The 27,966-nt window shown below is 41.8% G+C and overlaps 3 protein-coding genes across 4 annotated transcripts; all 3 read left to right on the top strand.

Annotated features, from left to right (window-relative positions):
- The first annotated feature begins 5,565 nt into the window (after nt 1-5,565).
- LOC109865670 (F-box only protein 48-like) lies at nt 5,566-10,969 on the top strand. 2 transcript variants are annotated; one of them, XM_020454034.2, is made up of 4 exons: nt 5,566-5,647; nt 6,221-6,559; nt 6,779-6,964; nt 10,857-10,969. In XM_020454034.2, the coding sequence occupies exons 2-3, from the start codon at nt 6,260-6,262 to the stop codon at nt 6,938-6,940; spliced, it is 462 nt and encodes a 153-aa protein (XP_020309623.2). In that variant the 5' UTR covers nt 5,566-5,647; nt 6,221-6,259; the 3' UTR covers nt 6,941-6,964; nt 10,857-10,969. The 2 variants fall into 2 exon arrangements, with proteins under 2 accessions (XP_020309623.2, XP_020309625.2); XM_020454036.2 differs by having other exon boundaries at nt 5,586-5,647; nt 6,226-6,559.
- On the top strand, nt 9,794-12,305 carry LOC109865668 (CB1 cannabinoid receptor-interacting protein 1-like). Its single transcript, XM_020454033.2, has 3 exons — nt 9,794-10,297; nt 10,857-11,001; nt 11,298-12,305. Exons 1-3 carry the CDS (start codon nt 10,116-10,118, stop codon nt 11,460-11,462), a joined length of 492 nt encoding a protein of 163 aa, XP_020309622.1. The 5' UTR covers nt 9,794-10,115; the 3' UTR covers nt 11,463-12,305.
- A 450-nt stretch (nt 12,306-12,755) lies between these two features.
- LOC109865672 (calcineurin subunit B type 1) lies at nt 12,756-27,425 on the top strand. Its single transcript, XM_020454038.2, has 6 exons — nt 12,756-13,030; nt 19,146-19,185; nt 23,760-23,936; nt 24,292-24,351; nt 24,634-24,818; nt 25,112-27,425. Exons 1-6 carry the CDS (start codon nt 13,028-13,030, stop codon nt 25,157-25,159), a joined length of 513 nt encoding a protein of 170 aa, XP_020309627.1. The 5' UTR covers nt 12,756-13,027; the 3' UTR covers nt 25,160-27,425.
- Nucleotides 27,426-27,966: the final 541 nt, after the last annotated feature.

Here is a 27,966-nt window from a genome sequence, read left to right on the forward strand (position 1 = left end):
ATTGATTACATTGTGGTCCTTTTGAAGAGGGAAAGGGGGAATAACCATAAGGTTAGGCGGCGATTGTAATGGCAACAGACAATGAAAGACAATTGTTGTTTGTTTCACAACATTCGATAAGTAAAACAATTTCCGTTCCTAGTAAACAACTATGGACAGGTACATCTTCCTTGTCTCACATACCCATAATATGATATATTTGTAACGGTTCTCTTGGGGTGAAGTAGAGGCGGACCAAAACGCAGCGTGATTATATTGATTCATGTTTAATAAACAAAGATAAACACGAACACTACAAAACAATAAACGCGGAAAACCAAAAACAGCCCTGTCTGGTGCAAAACACAGAGACAGGAACAATCACCCACAAACACACAGTGAAACCCAGGCTACCTAAGTATGATTCTCAATCAGAGACAACTAATGACACCTGCCTCTGATTGAGAACCATACTAGGCCGAAACATAGAAACACCCCAAAACATAGAAAAACAAACATAGACTGCCCACCCAACTCACGCCCTGACCATACTAAATAAATACAAAACAAAGGAAATAAAAGTCAGAACGTGACAATATTTATACATATATCTACACACACAAACATTATTTTTCCACAATTGCAGTGTAGAGACATTGTTAATGTTGTAAATTACTATTGTAGCTGGAAACAGATTATTTTTAATGGATTACCTACATGGGCGTAGAGGCCCATTATCAGCAACCATCCCTCCTGTGTTCCAATGGCACGTTGTGTTAGCTAATCCAAGTTTATCATTTTAAAAAGGCTAGTTGATCATTAGAAAACCCTTTTGCAATTATGTTAGCACAGCTAAAAACTGTTGTACTGATTAAAGAAGCAATAAAACTGGCCTTCTTTAGATTAGTTGAGTATCTGGAGCATCAGCATTTGTGGGTTTGATTACAGGCTCAAAATGACCAGAAACAAAGACATTTCTTCTGAAACTCATCAGTCTATTCTTGTTCTGAGAAATGAAGGATATTCCATGCGAGAAATTTCCAAGAAACTGAAGATCTCGTACAATGCTGTGTACTACTCCCTTCACAGAACAGAGCAAACTGGCACTAACCAGAATAGAAAGAGGAGTGGTAGGCCCAGGTGCACAACTGAGCAAGAGGACAAGTACATTAGTGTCTAGATTGAGAAACAGACGTCTCACAAGTCCTCAACTGGCAGCTTCATTAAATAGCACCCGCAAAACAATGGCCAAAGTGAAATGGAGACAGTAGATACAGCTGGTCTGTTGTAATATAATAAAGACAGTAGATCTAGCTGAAATGTCATAATATAAATGAGACAGTAGATCTAGCAGGTCTATAATAATATATTCAACCTTATGTTCCCTGTACTCTATATATCTGTTTATTATACCTGTTGATACAGGGCTCATATGTGAAACTATTCTAACTGAACATTTTCTTTCACAGTGACACTGACTCTGAATGGGAGCCCCCAGTGCCAAGGTGTCCATCCCCCACTGAAGCTGGTTCCTCCAGCTCCTGCCACAAGTGGTGTTCATCTGCCCAAATGTATTTCTGCAGGCATGGATGTGCTATGCTATGGCACCTGGCATCAGCAGCATAATACTGTGTTGAGGACTCTAGGGTCTTCCAAATATTGAAAGTGTTATTTTGTAAATGTATTTTTTTTTCTTCATGTTTTTTCTCCATTTGGGGGGGGGGGGTGTTAGAATACCATTTTGGTATTTTGTATATAGTTATTCCATTCAAAATGTATAACTTGTATATTCCATTCAAAATGTATAACCAATTTGGCCACTTGGGTACATATGGGCTACTTGTGTGGGACACCAGGGTCACTTCATGATAAATGTCATGTAAGCACACTCATTTTGGAAGTTATCATTCTGAAACTTTGCACAAGTACTGTTGAAAATGAATCCGCTTCACAACTAAAAAAAAACAATTGAATGTATAAGTGTTGTGCCCTTCTCCCTTATTCGGTAAACTATTAAATAAAAGTATTTCTAATAAAGGTAAGTTTAAAAAAAAAAAATGTTATTTTACCTTTATTTAACTAGGCAAGTCAGTTAAGAACAAATTCTTATTTTCAATGACGGCCTAGGAACAGTGGGTTAACTGCCTGTTCAGGGGCAGAACGACAGATTTGTACCTTGTCAGCTCGGGGATTTGAACTTGCAACCTTTTGGTTACTAGTCCAACACTCTAACCACTAGTCTCCCTGGGTTACAAATCTACAGGTTCTTAAATGGTTCAACACCCTTCCAACACATAGAAAGAAAACATGGTGATTCCAGAGAGCCCTTCCTCAACACACTAATGATGTCTGATTTCAAAGGACTGTCGTTTTGGCACAATAACCCGCTTTGGCACTTAGCTGTCTTAATAGGGTCAGCATGCACTTGAGCCCAGGATGAGAGAAAATAGTCTACTCTGAAAAAATTATAAATTCTACTTAAGCCTACAGGTTTGATGTGCAGCTGCCCATTCAGGTTCTCAAGAAGGCTGTGGTGTCTGGAGACTTTTTTTGTGTTGCTGACCTGAAACACACAGAGAATAAACTCTCAGATCAGGGCCCGTATGCAAAATGTCTAAAGTGTATCAGAGTTAGGAGTGCTAAGAAGGACCCGTTTTGCCTTTTTAGATACTATTATATGGACAGGGAGGTCCTGGTCCTCGATCAGTACTCTGAGATGCTTGATTACATACAGCCCCAGACCTGAGAGAATAGGTGGTCCGGACAGTACAAATCAATAACAAAAATGAAGACGGGCAATTCCATACTAAAGGGTCCTGAATCATGAGCATAATATGTTTTGGGCTGCTGAAATTGTGCTACAAGTGCATGTTGTTAATATGTGACCCACATTCAAAAGATTATCCTAATTACTGATCTTTAATTGAAATTAGCTTCAAAGCATTTTCATGAACAAATTCAATACATATTATGCTGTATGACTGACCTGATTGCAGTCTGAACATCTGCCACTGCAAATTGAAATGCACTTCAGTATAACACTAAGAGCCAGTCGGTCTAAGGCACTGCATCTCAGTGCTAGAGGCGTCACTGTAGACACCCTGGTTCTACTTCAGGCTGTATCACAATCGGCCGTGATTGGGAGTGTCATAGGGCGGTGCACAATTGTCTCAGCGTCGTCCAGGTTTGGCCGGTGTAGGCCATCATTTTAAATAAGAATTTGTTCTTAACTGACTTAAACATGTTTTTTTTATCAAATGGGAAATCAGAACCGGAAGAAAAACCATGTCACAAACAGAGCACTAAGAAATTCAAAAATGGACGTCAACTGTGTACAGCCTGGACAAAGATAATTGTTTGTACTGTAAGGTATATTATGCATGAACATAATGTTGTATGACTAGGGATTTTAAACGTCCACCGATATCCATTTCTTTCTATAAGAGAAGATATAACAAGGTACAGTTCAGTATATTATTTTTTGTTTCTAGCTAGGATATTTGTCTATGCTGTCTCAGGCCGGGGAAACTCTGTGGCATCCGAGACCGCACTGCCTCAGTCTGTGGGATTGGCCACTAAACGGCACCAATGGTCCATGTTAGGACTACAGGAGAGTGCAATGTACACCATGCAGAGCGCAAGAGCACTGGCTACAACCAGTTGCGCTGGCGGTTCTTCTGCTCTTGGTGCACTGGTATTGAGATTTTGCCCGAGTCAAGAGGGGTGCAGTACGTCCTCCAATACCTGCAGTCTCGCTTGGATGAGGGCTTGGCAGCCTCTACACTGACAGAGTATTTGGCCGCTATATCTGCCTGCAATGTGGGGTGGATGGACAGGCCAGTGGGGCACCATCCCTTGGTCTCCAGGTTTATGAAGGGGGTTCGTCGCCTGCGTCCAGCTAGGACCCGCTCAATGGCGAGCTGGGATCTGGTCTTGGCAGCTTTGGCAAAGCCAAAAGTTGGAGGCTGCCTACCTGAAACACCTCTCTATGAAGGTGGATTTCTTGGTAGTTATTACTTCCTTGAAGAGGGTGGGTGAGCTCCATGCTCTTTCAGTAAGTTCTGAGTGCTACCGGATGGACCCCTGTGAGAGGAGAATATCTCTCCGCCCCCAACCCTTCATTCCTCCCGAAGGTTCTGTCAGACCAGCATGTGAACATCCCTATTATCCTGCCTGCTTACGACCTGCCCTGTGCAGGCACTGGCTGCCTATGTGGAGCGGACACGGTCAGTGAGAACAACAGACCAGCTCTTTATCTGCTATGGTAAGAGAGTCCTGGGGGCTGGGTTATCAAAGCAGAGGCTATCTCACTGGATTGTGGACACGACAGCATACCGCCTGGCTGGCAGGCCAGTGCTGGGATCTGTGGTGGCACATTCAACAAGTGTGGCAGTGTCCTGAGCTCTACTGAGAGGAGTGCCCCTCGCTGATATCTGTGAGGCAACCAGCTGGGCTTCCTCTTGCACCTTTGCTAGGTACTTATTTTCCACCATAATTTGCAAATTAATTAATTAAAAATCCTACAATGTGATTTTCTGGATTTTTTTTCTAATTTTGTCTGTCATAGTTGAAGTGTACCTATGATGAAAATTACAGGCCTCTCTCATCTTTTTAAGTGGGAGAACTTGCACAATTGGTGGCTGACTAAATACTTTTTTGCCCCACTGTAATTGCAGATTCAACCAATATAGCATTTGGTTAGAGCAATTGTCACCAACCCGTCCTGGAGAGGTACAGGCCAGGGTATGCATGATTTTGTTCCTGTCTAACACGAGAACACTTGATTCAACAAACCAAGATGCATACTAGCAAATAAGTTGAATCAGAAGTGTCGATGGTTGTCTGGAACAAAATCCTATCCTGTAGCTCTCCAGGGCCAGGGTTGAGGACTACAGACGTAGCTTACTCTACCAGTCAAAATTGTCCAGCTAAAGTTACTCACGCCGAGGAATGGACCCCTTCTCAGCAGTATCTCCCCCACGGGCAGGTGTATAGGACTGCCACCGTCTACAGGCACGAGATCGAACCCCTCCATCTGTGGGTGGTGGATACCTTTGAATGAATGACCAATTGCTTCTCGTTAGTTGAGAATAAATGTTTTCTTCCAAATTGTTGTTAGCATAACTTCATTAAACTGACAGCTACCTGCCTTATTCTTGGACTCTCCCTCGGAGGTAAAGGGAGCTTTCTAACTTACTGCATTTGGTCCTTGGATAGATATTATGATCAACCATAGAAATGTACACGTATTAGTTCTAAATTATTTCCATAAATGCGTTTTACTTGCACTCGAACTAACTTACGGTGCTGAGGCTGAGAAACGGGTTAACTTTGATCAATGATTTCTCCAGTAGCTAACTTCCCGGGCTGTTGTAGTGCATGCGCGCGTCGTTTTTGTGTGGAAGCGACGTTCGATAAAAACATAGGATTACGCTATTTAATTGATCGAAAACATCAACAAATTATTATCCATGCATATTTTGATTTCGGTACTGAGTAGTTATTTAAATGGAACTATGCAAGTTAAAGGTGTATACACATTTTGCTTTCAATACTACCCATGTTGAGCATGTACGCATGCGCTGTCCCATATCAGTTGTCGTAGCTTTGAACTGAAAGAGAGACATTTAAACCGTGAGCTGTCTAGGAAGTCGACATAGTGTTTAGGGTAGGTCAACGATGCATTATTTCATACATTTTTTATCGGATCTAATAATACAATGATGAATATAACCTTCATATCTAGTCTGACTCTGATCAAGCTTGGACAATTGTCGTAATATTTTTTTGTTGTCGTATTCGACACAATGAAATAACTTACCACGCTACACACGTCGAGTAAATTACAGTCGAATCGGACCTGGCCAGCTGGCTACCGTACATACTCTATATACTGTATAACGTTATACAGTATATAGAGACTCTGGTCAATGTTTTCTTGCTTAATGACTAACAAAACCATGGCTATCAAACTACAGCATATCTATCAAACTATATATCAAACTATACATCGGGAGTCCATAGACTGTGTCCCAAAGCTAGCAAGCCCCAGACAAAGTCCATTGCATTGGCACAGACCTATATATGGCCCTGTACAGAAACAGCCCCAAGCCATTGACACTAGACCTGCATTAATTGGACAGGTAGCTAGGTATAGGTATTAAGCCTTTATAAGCATTGTTTTTGCTGCAGCCTGCTCTCTCTGCTACATCACTTGCTCATTATCATACTTTTTTCACAGCACAGAGCCACTGTTAAATGTGGTGTGGGACACTGAACTATGCAGTATGTCTCCAAAAGGAACTCTATTACCTATTTTGTCAGTGAAAGAAGTCCCACCTTGACCTCCGCCAAAGAGACATGCCCACACAACTTTGCTGAAATATTGCCCACGGAAATGAGCTTGAAGATTTTCAGCGAACTGGACATTGACAGCTTATGTAGTGCATTGTTGACTTGCAAACTGTGGCACCACATCATTGAAGACAGTGACCACCTCTGGAGGAATCACTGCCTGACTGTGCAAGCTTTCTGTCAACAGGAGGTTGATGGGGACAGACAGTATGGACTGTCGTGGAAGGTGGGTCTGTTGGTTTTTAAACAGCTTCACCTCAATTATGCTAGACTACTGGAATGCCTGTCTATAACATCATTGCCAGATTGCAAATATAGACGTATCATAGACATCACCCCCCCCCCCCCCCCCCTTGTGAAACATTAATACAATAATGCTCTTTGGATGAGTGTCATTTATCTCAATAACAAATGCCTTTGTCATTCTTTGATTATTTCTTATTAGGTCACCCTGGTGCGGAACTATAGGAGAGGTTTTCTGAAGAGAGAATGGTTAAGGGGACGATACAGCAACATTCATTCAGCCGATGAACTACTGGACAGGAACATGTGCTCATTGGATGTCGAGACTTGGGGCGAGATTCTGGATGCAGAGCTGGAGAGATAGATGCAATGCTATAAAGAGATATGGGTGAACTCTTTAGATTTCATTTTTTATACTTATGTCTTAAGCACTTGATTTGTTTTATACCGTAATACATTTTTTATATAGGATTATGGTTCAATCACAGACTTGTATATATTTTTTGTTATGCATTAATACAGTGGGGAGAACAAGTATTTGGTACACTGCCAATTTTGCAGGTTTTCCTACTTGCAAAGCATGTAGAGGTCTGTAATTTTTATCATAGGTACACTTCAACTGTGAGAGACGGAATCTAAAACAAAAATCCAGGAAATCACATTGTATGATTTTTAAGTAATTAATTTGCATTTTATTGCATGACATAAGTATTTGATCACCTACCAATCTGTAAGAATTCCGGCTCTCACAGACCTGTTAGTTTTTCTTTAAGAAGCCCTCCTGTTCTCCACTCATTACCTGTATTAACTGCACCTGTTTGAACTCGTTACCTGTATAAAAGACACCTGTCCACACACTCAATCAAACAGACTCCAACCTCTCCACAATGGCCAGAGAGCTGTGTAAGGACATCAGAGCTAAAAATTACTTTTTTATTTTTTAATTACTTAAAAATCATACAATGTGATTTTCTGGATTTTTGTTTTAGATTCCGTCTCTGACAGTTGAAGTGTACCTATGATAAAAATTACAGACCTCTACATGCTTTGTAAGTAGGAAAACCTGCAAAATCGGCAGTGTATCAAATACTTTTGAAGGTTCTTTAACGAAGTTCCACTATTTAAGCAGCCTGGACAGGGTCGACTCGAATCAATTGACAGACTTTCTAAGGTCTCTAACAAGAGCCAATGTCAGCACTTCAGACAGGGATAGCTAACAATATTCAGACATCACACATTAGGGTAGTTCACCCTGCATTGTTAATTGTTGTTTTGTACTTTAATACAGTGTGTGGGCCTACATCCTGCCGGTATGTCCATGCAAGCATATAGCAACCAGAAACACCATAGAAAACCCTGAAAACAAAATAGACTGAGTGTACAAAGCTCTTTCCATGAGATGAATCCGTGAATCCACGTGAATCTTATTGATGTCACCTGTTAAATACACTTCAATCAGTGTGGATGAAGGTTAGGAGACAGGTTGAATCATTTGTATTAAGCCTTGAGACATGGATTGTGTATGTGTGCCATTTAGAGGGTGAATGGGTAAGACAAAGATTTACAGTACTGTCAGAAAGTATTCATACCCCTTGACTTGTTCCACATTTTGTTGTGTTACAGTCTGAATTCAAAATTGATTCAATTGTTTTCCTTAACCATCTATACACAATACCCCATAATGACAAAGTGAAAACATGTATTAGTATTTTATTTTATTTTAAATACAGATATATCTCATTTACATAAGTATTCACACCCCAATACATGTTATAATCACCTTTGGCAGCGATTACAGCTGTGAGTCTTTCTGGGTAAGTCATAAGAACTATGCACACCTGGATTGTACAATATTTGCAATTTTTGCATTGTTCAAGGCCTGTCAAGTTGGTTGTTCATCATTGCTAGACAGCCAAGTTCAAGTCTTGCCATAGATTTTCAAGGATATTTAAGTCAAAATTGTAACTAGGCCATTCAGGAACATTCAATGTCATCTTTGTAACTCCAGAGTATATTTGTCTCCGAATGTCTGTTGGAAAGCAGACTAAACCAGGTTTTCCTCTATGATTTTGCCTGTGCTAGCTCTATTCAATTTATTTTCATCCTAAAAAAAACTCCTTAGTCCTTGTCGATGACAAGCATACCCATAACATGATGCAGCCACCACCATGCTTGGGAATATGAAGGGTAGCACTCAGGGATGTGTTGTATTGGATTTGCCCCAAACATAACCCTTTGTATTCAGGACATAAAGTTAATTTCTTTGCCACATGTTTTACAGTTTTACTTTAGTGCCTTATTGCAAACACAATGCATGTTTTGTAATATGTTTATTATGTACAGGCTTCCTTCTTTTCACTCTTTCATTTACGGTGCATTCTGAAAGTATTCAGACCCCTTGACTTTCTCCACATTGTTACATTACAACCTTATTCTCAAATGGAGTGAATGCATTGTTTTCCTCATCAATCTACACACAATACCCCATAATGACAAAGTGAAAACAATTTTGGGGAAATGTTTGCAAATTTATAAAAAATAAAAAACAACTTATTTACATTAATATTCAGAACCTTTGCTTTGAAACTCGAAATTGAGCTCAGGTGCATCCTGTTTCCTCCATTGATCATCCTTTAGATGTTTCTACAACTTGATTGGAGTCCACCTGCCCTGAATGATGGGTGTCCACTGTATTATTGCAACTTATTATGTGGCTTATGTGACATTTATACTCCTGAACTTATTTAGGCTTGCCATAACAAAGGGGTTGGGGTTGAATACTTATTGGCTCAACATTTCAGCTTTTCATTTGTAATGAATTTGTAAAAATGTGTAAAAACATTATTCCACTTTGACATTATGGGGTATTGTGTGTAAGCCAGTGACACAATATCTCAATGTAATCTATTTTAAATTCAGGCTGTAACATCACATTTTAGAAAAATTCAAGCGGTGTGAATACTTTCTTTCTTTGAACTGGGTATGGAGGTAGGTGCAATGTGCACCGGTTTGAGTGTGTCAAGAACTGCAACGCTGCTGGGTTTTTCACGCTCAACAGTTTTCCGTGTGCATCAAGAATGGCTCACCACCAGCCAACTTGACACAACTGTGGGACGCATTGGTGTCACCATGGGCCAGCATCCATGTGGAACGCTTTCGACGCTTTGTAGTCCATACCCCGATGAATTGAGGCTGTTCTGGGGGCAAAAGAGGCAGTAACTCAATATTAGTAAGGTGTTTCTAATGGTTTGTACACTCAGTGTATACTTACGTGCATTCAGATCAGATCTTTATTTGTAGGACTATCTATGGTAGAATGCTATGGATAATTTTCATCTGTATGGTGATTATCCTCAGTGAGGAATGGGGTCGGAGGAATGCAGCCATCATTGTTAGTGATTTTACCCTTTTTGCCAGCTGTACACGTCACAGCATCCTCTCTCTGGTGCGGTTGGAAATGCACCATTGCTGCATCATCCCGCTTTCTCTTTAAATAATTATAGGGTGCCCCCGAGACCATAATAGGTTATATTTCAGTCATGGTCGACGATGTTCCACCGATTATAAACATTTCTATCGCTCTAAAAATTCAACCGAATGATGGACCGGTGTTTTTCAAGGTGGATGGGACCAGATTCGGCCAGAGCAGGACAATAAAATTGCTTACAGGGTCGAAGTATAAGGTTGAGGTGGTTATGAAGCCGGGCAATGCTGATGCCGCGTAAGTACAAAAGACTATATCAAGAAAATCACTGGACATTTGCATTAGTAATATTGAATTCGTTTACAATACACTCAAATTAAATGCACCTGTCAGTCTTACTATAGCCCATTAAAGTGCGTCTGTGGATGCAGCCTGATGCAGGCGCTATATTCTGCCTCCCCTGAATGTTAGATCAAATTTTGTTTTTCTGGCGTATAGGCCTATGTAACTGCATGTTGCTGTATCTTCAAATGGGTTGACTGCAAATATATGTCTGTATATCCCATATATCTTACAGGCTATTTTACAACGCATAGGCTATAGCCTACAATGGATAGGCTACATTAGCCTACCTTTCCCCTTTCCCCTACCCGATATTCTGCGTTAATAAATAATGTCTTGACGCGGCGTGTGAATGCATTTTTAATCAAACCAAGGAGGGTGAGTACAGAACGCATCTTTTGCGTGTTGATTCACGTCTCAACAATTCACTGCCGATGGTAGGCTACAGGCCCATTTGGGTGGTGTTGGGAATGATGCCCACTAACCTGTTTCATGTCTGTTTCATGATTCCCAGCACCATGAACATCGGAGGTATCACCCTCCCTCTGGAGCAGCAGTCCAAAGACGAGGAGTCAGTGGTGTACCATGGACATTATGACACAGAGGGAGTGCCTCACACCAAGAGTGGGGACAGGCAACCTGTCCAAGTCAGCATAGAGGTAATCTAGTAGAATACTTCATCCTAATTGTATAACTAAGCGGTAACTAACAGAGTTATTTATAATTAAGTGGTGTCTTCTGGCAATATAAATGTACATTTTCTCATATTTAGACCCAACTCAAAATAATGATATTATCAGCACTAATAACTCATCAATTCTCTTATCAAAACTATTTTCAGACATTTTCAAATACATTTGTCGTAAGAAATGTGCTATAGACAGTAAATCCAAGTCATCTACAACAGAGTCCCTTCAATGAATGTCTTTCTTTTCTCTGTGTGTTTTTGTGTCAGTTTGGAAAGGCGGGCCAATTCGAGACAATATGGCAAGTAAAGTACTATAACTACTACAAGCGAGACCAATGCCAGTTTGGGAACAAATTCGTCAATATCGAGTACGAATGCAAGCCCAATGAGACGCGCAGCCTGATGTGGATCAACAAAGAGGTGTTCAATTGAGGAGCACCAATCAACTCATTCTTCCAATACCCAGTAATGGAAGAAAAACAAGCAGAGGAGATGCGTTGCACACAATAACCCTTTTTTACCATCAAGTTCAGAGGGAAAAGCCTTACTGTAGGCATGCGTTTCAAGTCACTGAGCACCATAATTGTCTGTTTTAGAGAAAGGGGGGCAGTTATCTACCAGTCTGATCTCGGGGGGGGGGGGGGGGGGGGGGGGGGATTCACGGCTATACAACATCTGCTGTGTTACTCTGAGCTCTGGTCACACGAGCTGAAGCTGTGGCCCTCCTGGACCAGGATTGAAGACAGTTGCGGGTGAAATGTATCTAACCTGATTTATTACGTGTGAGGTGTGTGTGATGTGAGTTATATGAATAAATGTACATATTTGTGTTATCCTATGTGTTAGTTCTAGTATTGTTTAAGCCTTTGAACAGCTGTCTACTTCTGAACAGCACAATTGTGATTAGCCTATAAAGGGGTGAGACAGTTTTTTTGTTAAAACTTCTATATTATTTTATGGAGATATTCTATAATCTATTAAGTGCTTCTATTTCTGTAATGTTGTGGATCACTATCATTGTTTTGTCTCAGTTTTGTCTGTAAATGCATGGCTGAATAATCCTATGCCTAAAGGTTTTGTTCTTCAGATGCAAAATTATATGAGATTGCCTAAAATGTTCAGTTCTGTTATATATGTAATTGAAAAGTGTGGAAGTAAATATACCCATACCAGTTACTAGCGTACTTGATTAACATCATTGTACAATAATTGGAATAAGTAGTTTGTTGTTGCTGTGGTTTAAATTGTCCTATTGAAGACACTAATTCACTGAAAGTGTTCATGATTCATTTCTCATTTCAGAAGCCTGCTTAGAGACGACAGTTGTGCCATTGCTTCTTTGTCCTCATTAGCAGTGTAAGCCCCCTTATTCACATGCCCACTTGCACATCCTATTCCAATCTGTTAGACACATTAGGCTTCATCTTTTATATCTAGTACAGTATGGCTATTCATGCCCGTGAAAGAGAAAGCTGCAATAGTCAATCTTACAACCATGCATCTTTATGGGCAAGCCTGTAGGTGTGGCATTCATATTCACTGGTCGATTTTTCCACATACTTAAACATTACTGCATAGGTCTCCATTTAGAATCTGGATGAGGAAATAGGCCTACGCCGAAAAGCATTAAACGCATCACTTAAACCCTGTATTGATGGATAGGCTACAATTTTATGTAAATGTCACAATACATGGTTGGCATACATACATTAAAAGAAATAGACAGGGTACCCGGATGTACTGTATAGCCGCACCTCCCCCTATTCGCCTTTCAACCTCGCTCGCTCTCTACACCAACACAACCTCCTCTGCGGATCCACTGTAGCTACTGCAGTGAATCCGTCATCCTTAAAGAGAAAAGGCGAGAGCAAGTCAAGCTGGTCTATATTTATTACAACCAGAAATATTTCCCTGAAACAGTCTTAAAATTGATTGTGCAACGTCGTCCTTTCAAATTGTTTCTCTTGCGCACCAGGTGAAGAAACCCAACCGACAGAATGGTAAGGAAAACTATAGCTAGCTATTTTAATGTTGAACCGAACGTGTACAAAATCTTACACCATATGCATGCATGCATAGCACTCAAGGCTATCCAAGATCTCGTTGCACTACGTTCTTATTCTCCCGACCAAATGAGCTTGAAAGCGTGTATCGCGTTACATTTTTGCACGCACAATTTCATGTTCACAGATATGGCAATATGGCCAACGTTATGTTTTGATGATTTATCGCATTCTGGTGTGTTCTGAAAAGCTATACTGAGACTTCTCAAAATGTGTGACAAGTAGCTAAACCAACAACCTAGCCAGTTAGCTAAAGCTATAGGCACATGAAAAATGGCGCGAGCTTGTGGGGGAAAAGTGAAACATCGTATCTTTCCTGAACCCGCAAGCAGGCAACACTAACAATATCGATAGGCTGTCACGCCTTAGTTTGTGCATAAATTAGATGCGCTTGTCAACTTGTGTCGGCAATATTCGGCTTTATAACGCAGGTCCAACAAAGCTGAACTAGCACTAGTTAAAACATACTACATGGTCACAGCAAATGGGCACTTTTCCTGTTTGTCACTTATGAGAGCTGCACGGTACGTTAACGTGGTTCCCAATCAACACAGCTAGCTAACTACTCGTGGGAATGTGTTAAAAAGAACAGGACTGTTCTAGTTAGTCAGTCACATTTATTAATGTTAAACTACATTTCCAGGAAGAAACAATTCCTTCCCAAAGATCCACCTTTTCTTACATTTTCTATATTACCTCTCGTTACATTATTTGTATTTTCTTTTTACCAGTCCCAGTACAGGGATCTGAATAAATGGCTTTAAAAGGACATGCATTGCAGAAGGCCAGATACAGTTTCATACTACCCCAGTCATATCAATTTGCATCAGAGTTCCATTTAAAAAGATTGATATCTTGTCGTTCACTGACCTATTTCCTGTTCCTCCCAATTTCCAACGGTCATAGGCCTACATTAATTGTACACGCATAGCCCATGTTTGGGGGGTCAGTAGGCGACTTGATTATTAAGCATGCATACTGGACCTGTAATGCATTTCTGAAGCGCCAGCATTTAGCTCAGACCAAGTGTGCATAGTGGTTTCAGGAAAAAGAACACAAATGCATCAACCTTAAATACGCTATAGGATCTGAATATTTGCTTCAAACAAAAATATAAACTCAACATGTAAAGTGTCGGTCACGTGTTTTATGAGCTGAAATAAAAGATCCCTGACATTTACCATATGGACAAAAAGCTTATTTCTCTCATTTTGTGCACAAATGTGTTTATGTCCATGTTAGTGAGCATTTCTTCTTTGCCAAGATAATCCATCCACCTGACAGGTGTGGCATATCACGAAGCTGATTAAACGGCATGATCTTTACACAGGTGCACCTTGTGCTGGGGACTATAAAAGGCCACTCTAAATTGTGCAGTTTTGTCACACAACACAATACCACAGATGTTTCACATTTTGAAGGTGTGCATTTGGCATGCTGACTGCAGGGATGTCCACCAGAACTGTTTCCAGATAATTTAATGTTAATTTCTCTACCATAAGCCACCTCTAATGTAATTTTAGAGAATTTGACAGTACTTCCAACCGACCTCACAACCACCAACCATGTGTAACCTTGCCAGCCCCGGACCTCCACGTCCGTATTCTTCACCTGAGGGATCGTCTGAGACGAGCTACCCAGACAGCTGGTGAAACTGTGGGTTTGCACAACCAAAGAATTTCTGAACAAACTGTCATGTCTGTATGGGCAGGCATAAGCTACGGACTACAAACACAATTGCATTTTATCGATGGCAATTTGAATGCACAGAGATACCGTGACGAGATCCCGAGGCCCATTGTGTTGCCATTCATCTGCCGCCATCACCACATGTTTCAGCATGATAAGGCACGGCCCCATGTCGCAAGGATCTGTGCACAATTCCTGGAAGCTGAAAATGTCCCAGTTTTTCCATGGCCTGCATACTCACCAGACATGTCACCCATTCAGCATGTTTGGGATGCTCTGGATTGACATATGACAGCATGTTCCAGTTCTTGCCAATATCCAGCAACTTTGCACAGCCGTTGAAGAGTGAGACAACATTCCACAGGCCACAATCAACAGCTTGATCAACTCTATGCGAAGTAGATGCGTCGTGTTTAATGAGGCAAATGGTGGTCACACCAGATACCGACTCAGTAAAATCTTTGAATTGTTGCATATTGCGTTTTATATTTTTGTTCAGTGTACTATATACTCCTTTATAGGCTGTCGCTGCAGGCAGCCAGGACTTGGGATGACGCTGATTTGGTTTTAATGGATTCTATTGGTAGATGGATTGTACACTCAGGCTGTCTCTTTGAAACCACATTCCAATTGTAAGCAGGCCCTCAGTGAGAACTGTTGAAGTCAAGTGTATTAGGCTCTGACTGCAATATATCACATTTTTCATAAAACGTATTAAGTTCTCAGCTCTTGACAGATAGTGCTGTCATGGTGCTCAAAAGCAAAATGTGTAGCTTACTACCAGCCTTGGCATATACTGTGAAAGTTTTTCAATACAATGCGTGTCGGGAGACTGGCTTGCTTCTTCTTAACCCTTAGTACAGATGTTTTAGATAAACAAAGGGGATGGATTTGGAAGAAAATACTCCTCACTTTCCAAACCCAGTTGTAGTAATGTGAGTACTAACTGGTAACAGTGTTGAATACGCCTAGACATTTTTTTTATTTTTAGAATGAATCGTTAGTGACAAATTAGTTGCCTGAAGGAAAGGATGTTGAAAAGAAACTAACAAGATCATTGTTCATTTTATATGTTTGGACTGGCAATTGTGGTACAAACTACGCAGCTGAGTTAGGCCTAAATCCAACCCATCTGCCCTCGCACCATTTTGCAATGTCATAATTACAAAACTAGGTTTACTTCTAGAACTCCCACTGTTTGGTTACCACACAGACATGACCTTACACCAAGGAAATGGTGTAATTCTAAACCCCTCAGTCCACTTGAATTGAATGCTCTGTGTGACCTGAAGTCAGAGGCACATGACTGTTGCAGCAACAACCCTACTGTGCCAGTGATTTGAAAACACTTTGAGCATGGACATCTATGGGATTCTTGGAGTTGAGGTTAGCCTATATCAAATGAAGAAAGTGTGAAACAGAATGTTGATATTTGCCAAACCAAAAGTAACCCACACCAGTCATAGTGACAAAAGTCACATTGCTTGTACGTTGGAGCCTAAATCCCTAAAATACTGTTCATGAAACAACTTGAATGATACTTTTATTGACATTTCCTTTACTATTTTATGACTTCAAGTGATGGAGGATATGGAGCCTATATGCACAATGTAATTTTATTTGGTATTGAATCCAAAGCTTAGCTAGATGGAAATACAGGGCCGTGTCTTTCTGGTTGTCAATGATCAGTCTTGGGTTATGCCAGGCTTTGTTGTCAGGAGCAAGTCGAAACAGGTCTCCTACTTTCGCTGTTTTGTATTCATCACAGAGAAAAGGAATTTCGGCTTGCAATCCCGATTCGGATTCTGCAACATAGTCCTCATCAGCACATTCTGGATGATGTGTGGATTTACACAAGGTAGCCTCGCTAGCCATTCGAATATTTGACAGACATTTCTATCCAAAGCAACTTACTGTCCTTACAGTGCATATGTTTTTAGTATACGGTGCAGTCTGAAAGTATTCACAGACATCTTGGCTTTTTCCACATTTTGCTGCATTACAGCCTTATTCTAAAATGGATTTAAATTGTTCGTTTTTCCCTCATCAATCTACACACAATACCCCATAATGACAAAGCAAAAACAGGTTTGTAGAAATTTCTGCAAATGTATAATAATAATTTTAAAAACTATCACATTTACGTAAGTATTCAGAACCTTTACTCAGTACTTTGGCAACGATTACAGCCTCGGCTTCTTAGGTATGACGCTACAAGCTTGGCACACCTTTATTTGGGGAGTTTCTCCCATTCTTCTCTGCAGATCCTCTCAAGCTCTGTCAGGTTGGATGGGGAGCTTCGCTGTACAGTTTTTTCAGGTCTCTCCTGAGATGTTTGATTGGGTTCAAGTCCGGCATCTGGCTGGGCCACTCAAGGACATTCAGAGACTTGTCCTGAAGCCACTCCCGCATTGTCTTGGCTGTGTGCTTAGGGTCGTTGTCCTGTTGGAAGGTGAACCTTCGCCCCAGTCTGAGGTCCTGAGTGCACTGGAGTAAGATTTCAACAAGGATCTCTCTGTACATTGCTCCTTTCATCTTTCCCTCGATCCTGACTAGTCTCCCAGTCCCTGCCACTGAAAAACATCTCTACAGCAGGATGCTGTCACCACCACGCTTCACCGTAGGGATGGTGCCAGGTTTCCTCCAGACCTGACGCTTGGCATTCAGGCCAAAGAGTTCAATCTTGGTTTCATCAGACCAGAGAATCTTGTTTCTCACGGTCTGAGAGTCCTTTAGGTGCTTTTGGCAAACTTTAAGTAGGCTGTCATGTGCCTTTTTTACTGAGGTGTGGCTTCTGTCTGGCCACTACCATAATGGCCTGATTGGTGGAGTGCTGCAGGAAGGTTCTCCCATCTCCACAGAGGAACTCTGGAGCTCTGTCAGAGTGACCATCGGGTTCTTGGTCACCTCCATGACCAAGTCCCTTCTCCCCCGATTGCTCAGTTTGGCTGGGCGGCCAGCTCTAGGAAGAGTCTTGGTAGATTCAAACTTCTTCAATTTAAGAATGATGGAGGCCACCGTGTTCTTGGGGAGCTTCAATGCTGCATAAATGTTTTTGGTACCCTTCCCCAGATCTGTGCCTTGACACAATCCTGTCTAGAGAGTTCTACAGACAATTCCTTCGACCTCATGGCTTGGTTTTCGCTCAGACATTCACTGTCAACTGTGGGACTTTATATAGACAGGTGTGCATGCCTTTCCAAATCATGTCCAATCAATTGAATTTACCACAGGTGAACTCCAATCAAGTTGTAGAAATATCTAAAGGATGATCAATGGAAAGAGGATGCACCTGAGCTCAATTTCGAGTCTCATAGCAAAGGGTCTGAATACTTACGTAAATAAGATATGTTAAAAAATAAAATAAAATAAAGAGTACATTTGCAAATATGTCTAAACCTGTTTTCGCATTGTCATTATGGGGTTGTGTGTGGATGAGGATAAAAATGTATTGAATCTATTTTAGAAGAAGGCTGTAACGTAACAAAATGTGGATAAAGTCAAGGGATCTGAAGACTTTACTAATGCATTGTATATGTGACCCGAGCAGGAACTGAACCCATGACCCTGGCGTGACTAATGCCTCTTACCAACTGAGCCACAGAAGTGCTCTATGATATTCAGGAGATAAATGTTTTAACTTGGATTTAAATGGATAGTTATTTAGAGGCATTTAGGATAGTCCATGCCCCTTTTTGGCTAGCCCTTCAGTCATGGCCCAAGTCTTTATCTAATAAGGAAGGCTCAGCCTTTCTCCTTTTTTCAATTCCTTTATGTCCCACTGAGATGCGGTAAGGCAAAGGCAGTGGATTGCCCTCATTTCCAGCTCTGGCAGAATCCAGTTCATTCTGTTTGTTCTCATGCATAATGGAGAATGCCACTTCTGAGGGATAAACAAAATGCAGAGAGTGGGATGGACCGAGAATGGTTTTCAAATCTACCTGCTGTTTTAGTGGCAGGATATTATGCCACTCTGTAGGGTTAATGTTGTTTCCCTATTAACGTACCAAGCTCACATCAATATATTAGCACATCATCACTTTCATGTGTCAATGTTGAGGTGGTAGTATACCCCGGACGCAATAATTGGTATGGCGTTTGTCTTATGTGGTGCACACAATCGGGTCTTTTACATAAGCTTGTCACCGCTCAACTTGTTACAATGTAATCAATGGTAAAATGGCAATATTTCAGAGCCTTGGTGCGAATGCCATCTTATTATAGCAACACAATTCCTATATTTTGAAGAAGAAAATACAGATTTTAATGGTGAATGTTATTAGCTATGGTTTCCTGTCTTCATTTCTGAATAGACATTAGATTGGATGGTCATTCTCACCATTCTTTTCCTCTTTCTTTCTAGGGAAACGAAGCAAGTTATCCCTTGGAGATGTGTACACACTGTAAGTATTTGAGAGCGTCACCCGGCAACTTCTCCAATACTGCTGCTGTGATTCAAACAATATCAGATGTGGGCTGTCCTGTATGTAATATTCAGATATGACTGGAATTTAATCGAATTTAATTTGACCGAGAACAATTTTGATGTAAAAAAAATAGTTTAGGCTATGGGATTGTATTGTCTCTGGTTTAAAGAGTGACCGCCCAGTCAACTCAAAGGCCAGAATCTACCATAGGCGTTGCAGTTTACAAAAGTCTGGGACACTTAAGAGGTAAACAACTGGTCCGGTCGGGGGAATTGAGCAGACCAATATATACATCACCACACGCTATACTGCATACTTCAGCCCTTCAGTGTGACCCAGTCTCAGACGCTGCTGGGAGGCTTGAGCACTTGGCTGCCACAGCTAAAAAATGCCCCCCCCCCCCCCCCCCCCCCCCTCATAAAGGTCAGTTTCAGGGCTGGTGGGAGAGCCTTATTTATTTTTAGTCTGAGTAATATTCCATTTTTAATTGGTTTGTCACCCTGCTGCGCCATCCCTCCACCCTCATCAATCCACCCACCCCTCAAGAGAAAATGGGGCTAATTAGAGTTTCAGGACCGAACTTTCAGGCTCTACTTTTTCAGGAACTCCCTCCTGTGGAGGATTGTGGCGTGCAGAGCCAGAGCTCACGTCAATGTTGGCCGGTGTCGAGTGTGTTCGGGGGGGGGCACCTCTGCACCTCCCAAACGAGCTGTTACGTTAGGTGTCACAGGGGTGGCCGTCGGACCGACGGCACTTGTTACTTTACTTGACTTAACCCAGAACAATCTCCCTCTCTCTGTTTCTCCCCGCCCAGTCTTGTACAGAATGTGTTTGACTGGAAAAGCAAATGCTAGGTTTTCAATCGTTTTGAGAGAGACCAGACTCGCGTAGGACTTTGTCACGGGTGCAAGTAGGCGGTACTACTTTCTGGTGTTGACTTAGGGGTCTCACTTCATAAGGACTTGCCACTTTGATGCTTATGGACCAGCTGACACAACCCCACCATCAAAAACACACCTGTATTTAGAGTCACGCCTGGGTTGCGCACCTGCAGGACAATCAAAAAAACAAGAGACTTCAACAGGTCTCAAACCTCAGCCAGCCGATGGACTTTCCCCACAGTGTGGTATTTTGGGGAGTCTCTACCCACCCCCTCAGTCCTGGGAGCAGGGCGTGGGGCAGCTGTTCGCCGTGTCAAGAAGGCGCACAACCTTAAATCAGCTGTGCGCACCGAGCTGGCAGGGTCTGAACACTGGGAGCTCACCCAGATCCCTGTCCAGGTCCACTAGTCAGGGCGTTCGTTAGTAGACCCCTAGAATGCTGGTCAGTTCTGTCTTTTACCCCGAATGGTAAAGGTTGGATACGGGGAAGGGGAAGCTGATCCTAGCAGAGGGGCAACTTCTACTCGGAGGGTTAGGTGACTCCCTGTGTAAGGCTGAAGCTGTAGCTAAACAGACAAAATGACTTGCCCTGCAAAGACTGTTTTTCGCTTCAAGAGAACATGGTGACTCCCCTCTTAACACCTTGTGTTTTTCTGTAGTTGTACCCACTTGTACACCCTCCCTCCCCGCTTAGACTAGTCTTAGAACAGTGTGCGTATCTCTAAGTGGCGATCTTTAGCATCTGCTGAGAGCTTTGGGCGTGTCGTAAGGAGCACCAGTCAAGCATGGTGACGCAGCAGAACGTGGCATGCATGCAAACCCACACACAAGTATGCATGCAAACCTACACACAAGTATGCATGCAAACCCACACACAAGTATGCATGCAAACCCACACACAAGTATGCATGTACACAGACGGTCATGTATTGGCTACCGTGTTCTTTGGAGCAATTCATGATCTGTTCATCAAACTAGAAGAGGATCTGCATCTATAGACAGGTTGTATTTACTTGTTTTTTTGTACACACACATTCTCACAGGCACATTCCGATCAAAAAACTCCACAAACGCATTATGTATATTAAAAAAAACAACAACAACAAGCTAATAAACCATCCAAATTGAGCTACAAACCAGCACATCAAGACAAATGAACTTCCCATATATTGTATAGAGACAGAGCTGAGAGTATTTATTTGGCTGTTTGGGAGAGCTGCAGTGCTTTGATGCGCCCCAGTGGGTGCCGCTTTTTCAGTAAGATCAGCGGTGTGACTCGCCCACATGTAAGGGGGGGGGGGGGGGGGGGGTTGTGTTTCTGCAGCAGTGAATTAAGTGCGATGGCAACTTAGTCACCGCCGCTTCCTTATTATCTGCCTCTTGTCAGATGCGTAGTTGGTTTATAGGTGTGATATTGGTTAGCTCATTGGTTAGCTTGCGTAGCAGTTATCTCTCTCTGGGGGGGGGGACACATGATTTGTTTACAGGTCTCTAGAGCAAACCAGTGTCTAGAATTACTATAAAATGACTATTTAGACTCGTACGGGGCTAAATCTTGACACGTGCCTGAATGCTAGTAACACTAACATAACAAATTGTTGATAACCCAATTGTGGTGGTAACAGTGTTCCTAAAATATCATAACCGGGGCTTGATTCATGAAGACTCGGGAGACAGTCTCAGAACTCTCAAGCTGTCTGCATGGTCATTGGTTGTGAGGGAGATGAGGCCCAGTGAGCCGAATTATGAAACCGATGTGAATGTAACACGTTGTCTCCTTCTGCAGATCAGTTTGTGTTGAAAGCCTCTCCAGCTGGCTGTCTGACTGCAGCTCTCAAAATACCCTCCCCCCTTTTGTGTGTTGGCTTGCTGGGTTTCCTTGTTGCTAGGGTTTTCCCGAGGGGAGGGCAGCACCAGCCATTTAGCTGTGTGTGGAGTGAGGGGTGTTTCTCTCTGCCTTGTGGCTATAAATACTTTTTTCCTCCATCTATTTGATCTACACTCGTGGACTGTATACACGGACAGAATGGTACCCAGCACTGTCTGGCATATACTGTTGTGTAATTGAATTAATGCAGTGCTGTTGGGGCCTGTGCCTCTGCAGCTACATTTTTGTGTCCCCTGATAAAGAGTTTGTGTCAAGGGAGGAGCTATTGATGTATAAAAACTGAGAAAATATATATTTTTAAATACAAGAGTTATTAGTCCATCGTTAACGCTGAAATTATTAAGGTGTAAATTAAATCAGCTTAACTAAAATGATCATCAATGGGCTGGCTATATCCAAATTATTTTCAATAGCATCCTTCCTTGTCTCCATGTCAGACTACTACTGACGGGCTTTTGGGGGCTGGAAAAAGGTGCATAACTTTCTGGCTTATATTGATTTGTCTTCAATTCATTTTCCACATAATTAATAAGGTTCTTAATGTAGAGATATGAAATTACCAATGCATAAGCACCTGTTGCCAGGTAGTGTCGCATAGCCATCCAAAATGTCGTATTAGCTAAAACGCCTAGAATGGGCCGTTTACATTAAGCGGCTACATTTTGATTGGATGTTGGATTTCAAGAACCCTCCCCCACAATCCGGTAGAAAGGCGCTGCGTGTTTACGTTTTTTCCAATTTGGTAGGACACATTTTGCAGAGAGTTGCTCACAAATAGATGTAAAAGGGCATCAGTTTTCACTGTGGTGCTGTATTGGCAGCACCCCATAATGTATAGCCGCCATAGTAATATTCTAGTTCTTGTGACACCCCACTCACTTGTTTTGTGGTACATCTAGTGGTGGGTCTCGGTTATGGCAGCTGTTGGTTCCTACTTGTTAAGCCTGTCATCATGCTGACTAAAACGCCACTGCCACATCGAGGTGCCCAGAGGAACGCCTCAGCAAACCCAAGCCATATCGGGTCAGAGAGAAACTACGGATTGCCTGTAACTGTCAAATAAAGCTGATGGAAAAATACTTTTGAGTCTGTAGATATGAATTGTGCCTCGAAGACTGATTAAAAAAAATAGCTTGTTATTTACAGGGAGACTCTGTAGGTGATTTTAATACTAGTGCGAGGTTGATCGTATTAACAAACTACTGGAATATTCTTTCTCATGTATGTAGAATCAAGCATTGTGCACAGCAGCAGGTGAAAGGTTCATTTTGTGAAATCCCGCCCACATTACGGCTCACACTTAGTCTTACTTAAGTCCACCTCACGCTGTTGTGTCCACGTTACGATTAATGCATATCAGTCCAGTGATTAGTGTGTGAAGGAGGCGTCACATGACACAGTGAAAGAGCTTAGAGTGGGGAACCGAGAGGTGTGCTGCTGCTGTCGCTCAATGTTGGCCACCAGTATCAAACTACACCTAGGTGGGCGGTAGCTTGGGACGGCTATGCTATGGCCAGCACTCACAAGAATTCGGGTAAGAATCAATCGGGGATGGGTGAATCGATTCTAAAAGCCGCAAAGGACCATAACACCAGATGTAAGTGACCAGGTTGGCCCGTTTTCTTTTTTCCCCCGTGTGCTGAAAGTGTGCTTCCCGAAACCCGGCGGTGGTGGTTGCTACCCTAGAAAATGGAGTCTGCTGTGTAAAGTTTTGTTCCCCTAAATGTGAATCGGTCGGTTTTTAACGCCACCCTTTCTCGCTCTCTCCTTTTCTATTTCAGTTGATGCTGATGAGATTAAGAGGCTAGGAAAGAGATTTAAGAAACTCGACCTAGATAACTCTGGCTCCTTGAGCGTGGAAGAGTTTATGTCCTTACCGGAACTCCAACAGAATCCCCTTGTACAGCGAGTTATCGATATATTTGACACAGATGGCAATGGGGAAGTCGACTTCAAAGGTAAGACTGATATATGGGGTTATTCACCTTTTCTCAATTCTAACTTCAAAAGAGCCTTTGTTGTCTGTTTTAGTCTGGTGTCTTTGTTGTAGGATATCCTTGTGGATAATGACCAGTGCTGTTTCACCTTGAAATGAAATCATCAACCAAATGCTTAAATGTATAATGTTTTTTTTCTAAGATGTGTTGGCCTGCATTATTATGATATGCTGACCAACCTTAAATCAGAAAATGCCTTAATAGTTTTTGGGCCGTTGGGCATTTTCCTCGAAAGCCCCCGATGTGTGTTCATGTCCTTGTTTACTGTCCTTTTTAATTGTTGGTTGACTCTAAATGGCTTCACATTCTTTGACAGAATTCATTGAGGGCGTCTCCCAGTTCAGTGTCAAAGGTGATAAAGAGATGAAACTGCGCTGTAAGTAGACTGCCAACTAATCTCAACTGCTTTCACTGTGACGTCCCCCCCGCCCCCCCATTTTAAAGTGATTACCCACCTTTTTGTCGATACACCAATGCTGAGCTCATAAAGCAAATGTTTGTGATTTTTGCTTTTCTGTGTGAAAAATTATCCCCGTTCTTGGATGTTCAGAAGTTCTTCCATTTTTAAAATACGCGTATTGGCAGGTCATTCCAATGACGCTGCGATGAAAACACAGAGGTCTGACCCAACCTTCCCGTCTTCCCCTTGTCCTGTTAGTTGCCTTCAGGATCTACGACATGGACAAGGACGGCTACATATCCAATGGCGAACTCTTCCAGGTCCTCAAGATGATGGTGGGGAACAACTTAAAGGACACCCAGCTCCAGCAGATTGTTGACAAAACCATCATCAACGCAGACAAAGACGGCGACGGGAGGATATCCTTTGAGGAGTTTTGTGCGGTGAGTCGAAGAAACAGCGTTTTAACTCTGTGATAGGGTTTGCACAGTTCCTGAAACTTTCCATAAAATGTTCACAAGTTTGAGAAATCCCATTTGGGGGATTTCCTGGAACCAGTAGGGGATAATCAGGAAATCCTCCCAACAGGGATTTCTGCAACAAAAAAACTATGAATTTATCTGAAATGTTGCAATCATATTCCCATGATCATGATCGCGGTGCGTCACTTCTGTTCAATTTCTAAAGGTGTCTGTTGCGTCCGTGACAGTTTCTTGCCCCTCTTGTCTTCCATTAGGTGGTGGGAGGATTAGACATACACAAAAAGATGGTTGTGGACGTGTGACTGACCTCACGGGCCCCCGCAAAAAATCCCTTTTCGCTTTCTTCTCCATTTCTGAGGATCTGCTCAAGGTGTCATCCAGCAACGGTCTCTTGTGTATTTTTCAATGGAAGTATTTTTCTCTGTGAAGCCACTTCTTTTTTTTCCCCATTTTTTTTTTCTTCAACCCGAGCCTTCTGACGCCAACCATTTTATAGTGTTATCGAACATGAGTTCTCTCAATAACCCGGTGTAGCACTTTAAAAGCCTGAAGGACAGCTTTTTATCATTGAGCGAGTATTTCAGTTTGGTGGAGGAAGGGTTAGTGTGTTTCTCTTTGATTTTGAGGCAGTTGGGATTTTTTTTTTTTCCATATTTATTTTGGTCTTGGCTTTTTGGGGGGGGGTGGGGGATGTGTGTAGTTAGCTGTGATGTAACTTGATGTACTTGATTTCAACACAACACAAAAATAGAGCATGAAGTGCCAATCACAACATATAATAAACCAGTTGAATATAATGGTATACATCTTTTTCTATCAACATTCGGTAGAATTTGCTTATTTCAATGTGCATGCTGCACGACTCAAACAGTCCAATGACATTTTCCAGGCAAATGCTTTCCCTGCTTCTTTCACTCCCAATATTTTGAACAGCTACGTTTTTAAGATCATGTAAGACAGCCTTTTTTTTTTATAAGGGGGATTGTGCACTATACATATTTATATTGTCAGGGACATCGATCATCTTGCTTTGAAGATGCAGTGGAGTAGAGAGAATAATATTTAAATTTCTGCACATACAAGCTTGCGGTTTTACTGGTTGGTTATGCAAATAATTTTCGCCGTAAGTCTCTTATTCCAACAAAAAGCACGTCTTCATTCTGGATGGTAGGACATCACAGGCCATTTAGAATATTCTCCTTAATGGGTTTTTGTATTTAGTGCTTTCGTCAGCCATGTTAAGTTACAGATATGGATTGGTTACAGACTATCAAATAGAAGTAGAGATGAGTGCTTTTGGTTTAAATGCTTGTGATACGGTAAATCTAGCTTTTTGGGGGGGGGGGGGGTTGCATTTAACAACTTAACTGCAGGCAGAGCTGAGGTAACTTACAGTAAGTAGGCTATAGTTGGGACATTGAGGGATGTTAAGTTGGTTCGGGTTATGAGAGGCGTTGATTTCAACGTACACATTTAGCCTTCTTGACCATGTAATTTGCATCTATTTCATGAGCATCTTTTAATTCGGTTTCTCAAACATTGTATGGACTCTTGCCGTGAGTTGATGTAATAGTGCAAGGTCACAGGTGGGCCCTCTTCCTCCCTACCTCCTGAACATTCTTCTTCTTTTTTCTTGAGAAGATGCAACCGACAAGGGCATTTTATTATAAAGCTACCAACGTTCTTTACACAGAGAGAGGGGACAAGAGAGAACAGGTTTTTATTTGTATCTATACATTTTATGGAATTTAAACGTGTTTTAAGTTTGTGGCTCTGCTTTTTTGCTCAACTGAATGCACCAACGGGCGGGTGTTCACGTGCGTGATCCTGTGCCGCATGCGCCCGCCTCGCACCGCTGTTTTGTCTTCAATGGCGTGCTGCACGACGATGGCTCTTATCTGATCTTAAAAGGCCCCCGAAGTCTTGTGATGTGCTTGCATGACATGGAGGGTTCTCTCTTCCCCCCCCCCCCCCCCCTTTTTTTCTCCTTTGTGCATGTAGATCAATTTTTTGAAAATCTCTGTTTACATATGAATCTTAATGTTAATATATTATGACAAATGAAAATGACATGTATATGGATGTTGCCAAAAAAAAAAGAATTGGTGAATGTTGAATAAATATGGAAATGACTCAAAGTAACTCCACTACATGTAACTGTTATTCTAAACAACTATAATCTTTTGGATATCTCTGTCACTTCTAATTCCAGCAAAGCTTCACTTATGCCCCAGAGTAGCCTACCAGCTCTGTTTCAGGGGGAAACCATTCGAGATGTTTTTTTTGTTTGTTGTATATATATTTTTCTTTACAGATATATTTGTTATTAACATGGTAGTATTAGTGGTCCCTCCTTTGTTTTTTTTGTTTTTTTTAGGTTTGTGCTAAATGTGTCCACTATTGGAGGAAAGGGATCTGTGTGTGTGTGTTTTTATTATAGGGTGGAGGCAAAGAAACGGTTTCAGTCTTAGGTTTATACCTTCTTATCCATCTCTGCATGCTGCATCTGCTGTGGGAACCATTTGAAACTTCATACATGAAAAAGAGAAATAAACGATTTGAAAGTTAGGAGGCTGTGAATTGTGTGACAACACATGCATTATGTATCCATGCATTGTGACCGTGGCAAGGTGGCGCTTAAATTAGAATGAATGCAGTCGGGATAGCACACTGCAGAATATGTGTGAATGCGCTTGATAGAAAGCCAGACAATGTGTTAAAGACCAGCAGCAAAGGGATATTTGTCCTATGAAAGTGGGGAAATGTGTTTTATATTGATGATTAGTATCCCCACATGTATGCCACTGTTTTCATTAATAAGACAACCATATTGTACTGAAAAATGCACTCAACCAAGCAGGAGCAGAATGCACGGATGGATGGTCATGGGGTATGTTATTGTTATACTCTAAACTGGCCGCTAGATGGCAGCATAAGAGGGCTATAAAAAGAAGTTGCTATTGAGTGTGGGTGAATCTCAAATATTTTCCTTGTGTCCTCTCCTTGTCTCCTCAAAATGGTTCCTTCCCTCGGGCCTTGTTTTTAGGAGGCGAAAAGACGTGTGTCTTCAAAGTTGTGCAGAGGGTAGTGAGTAGGGCCCAGTACATTA

The sequence above is a fragment of the Oncorhynchus kisutch genome, linkage group LG20 (genome assembly GCF_002021735.2).
Source record: "Oncorhynchus kisutch isolate 150728-3 linkage group LG20, Okis_V2, whole genome shotgun sequence".
Classification (NCBI taxonomy): Eukaryota; Metazoa; Chordata; class Actinopteri; order Salmoniformes; family Salmonidae; genus Oncorhynchus; species Oncorhynchus kisutch.

Bases quoted from the DNA above. Each gene is read 5' to 3' on its own strand.
- LOC109865672 (XM_020454038.2), top strand. The intron at 19,186-23,759 runs GTAAGTATTTGA...TTTCTATTTCAG, and splicing joins CTTGGAGATGTGTACACACT to TTGATGCTGATGAGATTAAG. The intron at 24,352-24,633 runs GTAAGTAGACTG...TTGTCCTGTTAG, and splicing joins TAAAGAGATGAAACTGCGCT to TTGCCTTCAGGATCTACGAC.
- LOC109865670 (XM_020454034.2), top strand. From the start codon at position 6,260: ATGCAGTATGTCTCCAAAAGGAACTCTATTACCTATTTTGTCAGTGAA. The intron at 6,560-6,778 runs GTGGGTCTGTTG...ATTTCTTATTAG, and splicing joins AGTATGGACTGTCGTGGAAG to GTCACCCTGGTGCGGAACTA.
- LOC109865668 (XM_020454033.2), top strand. From the start codon at position 10,116: ATGGTCGACGATGTTCCACCGATTATAAACATTTCTATCGCTCTAAAA. The intron at 10,298-10,856 runs GTAAGTACAAAA...CATGATTCCCAG, and splicing joins CCGGGCAATGCTGATGCCGC to CACCATGAACATCGGAGGTA. The intron at 11,002-11,297 runs GTAATCTAGTAG...TTTTTGTGTCAG, and splicing joins CTGTCCAAGTCAGCATAGAG to TTTGGAAAGGCGGGCCAATT.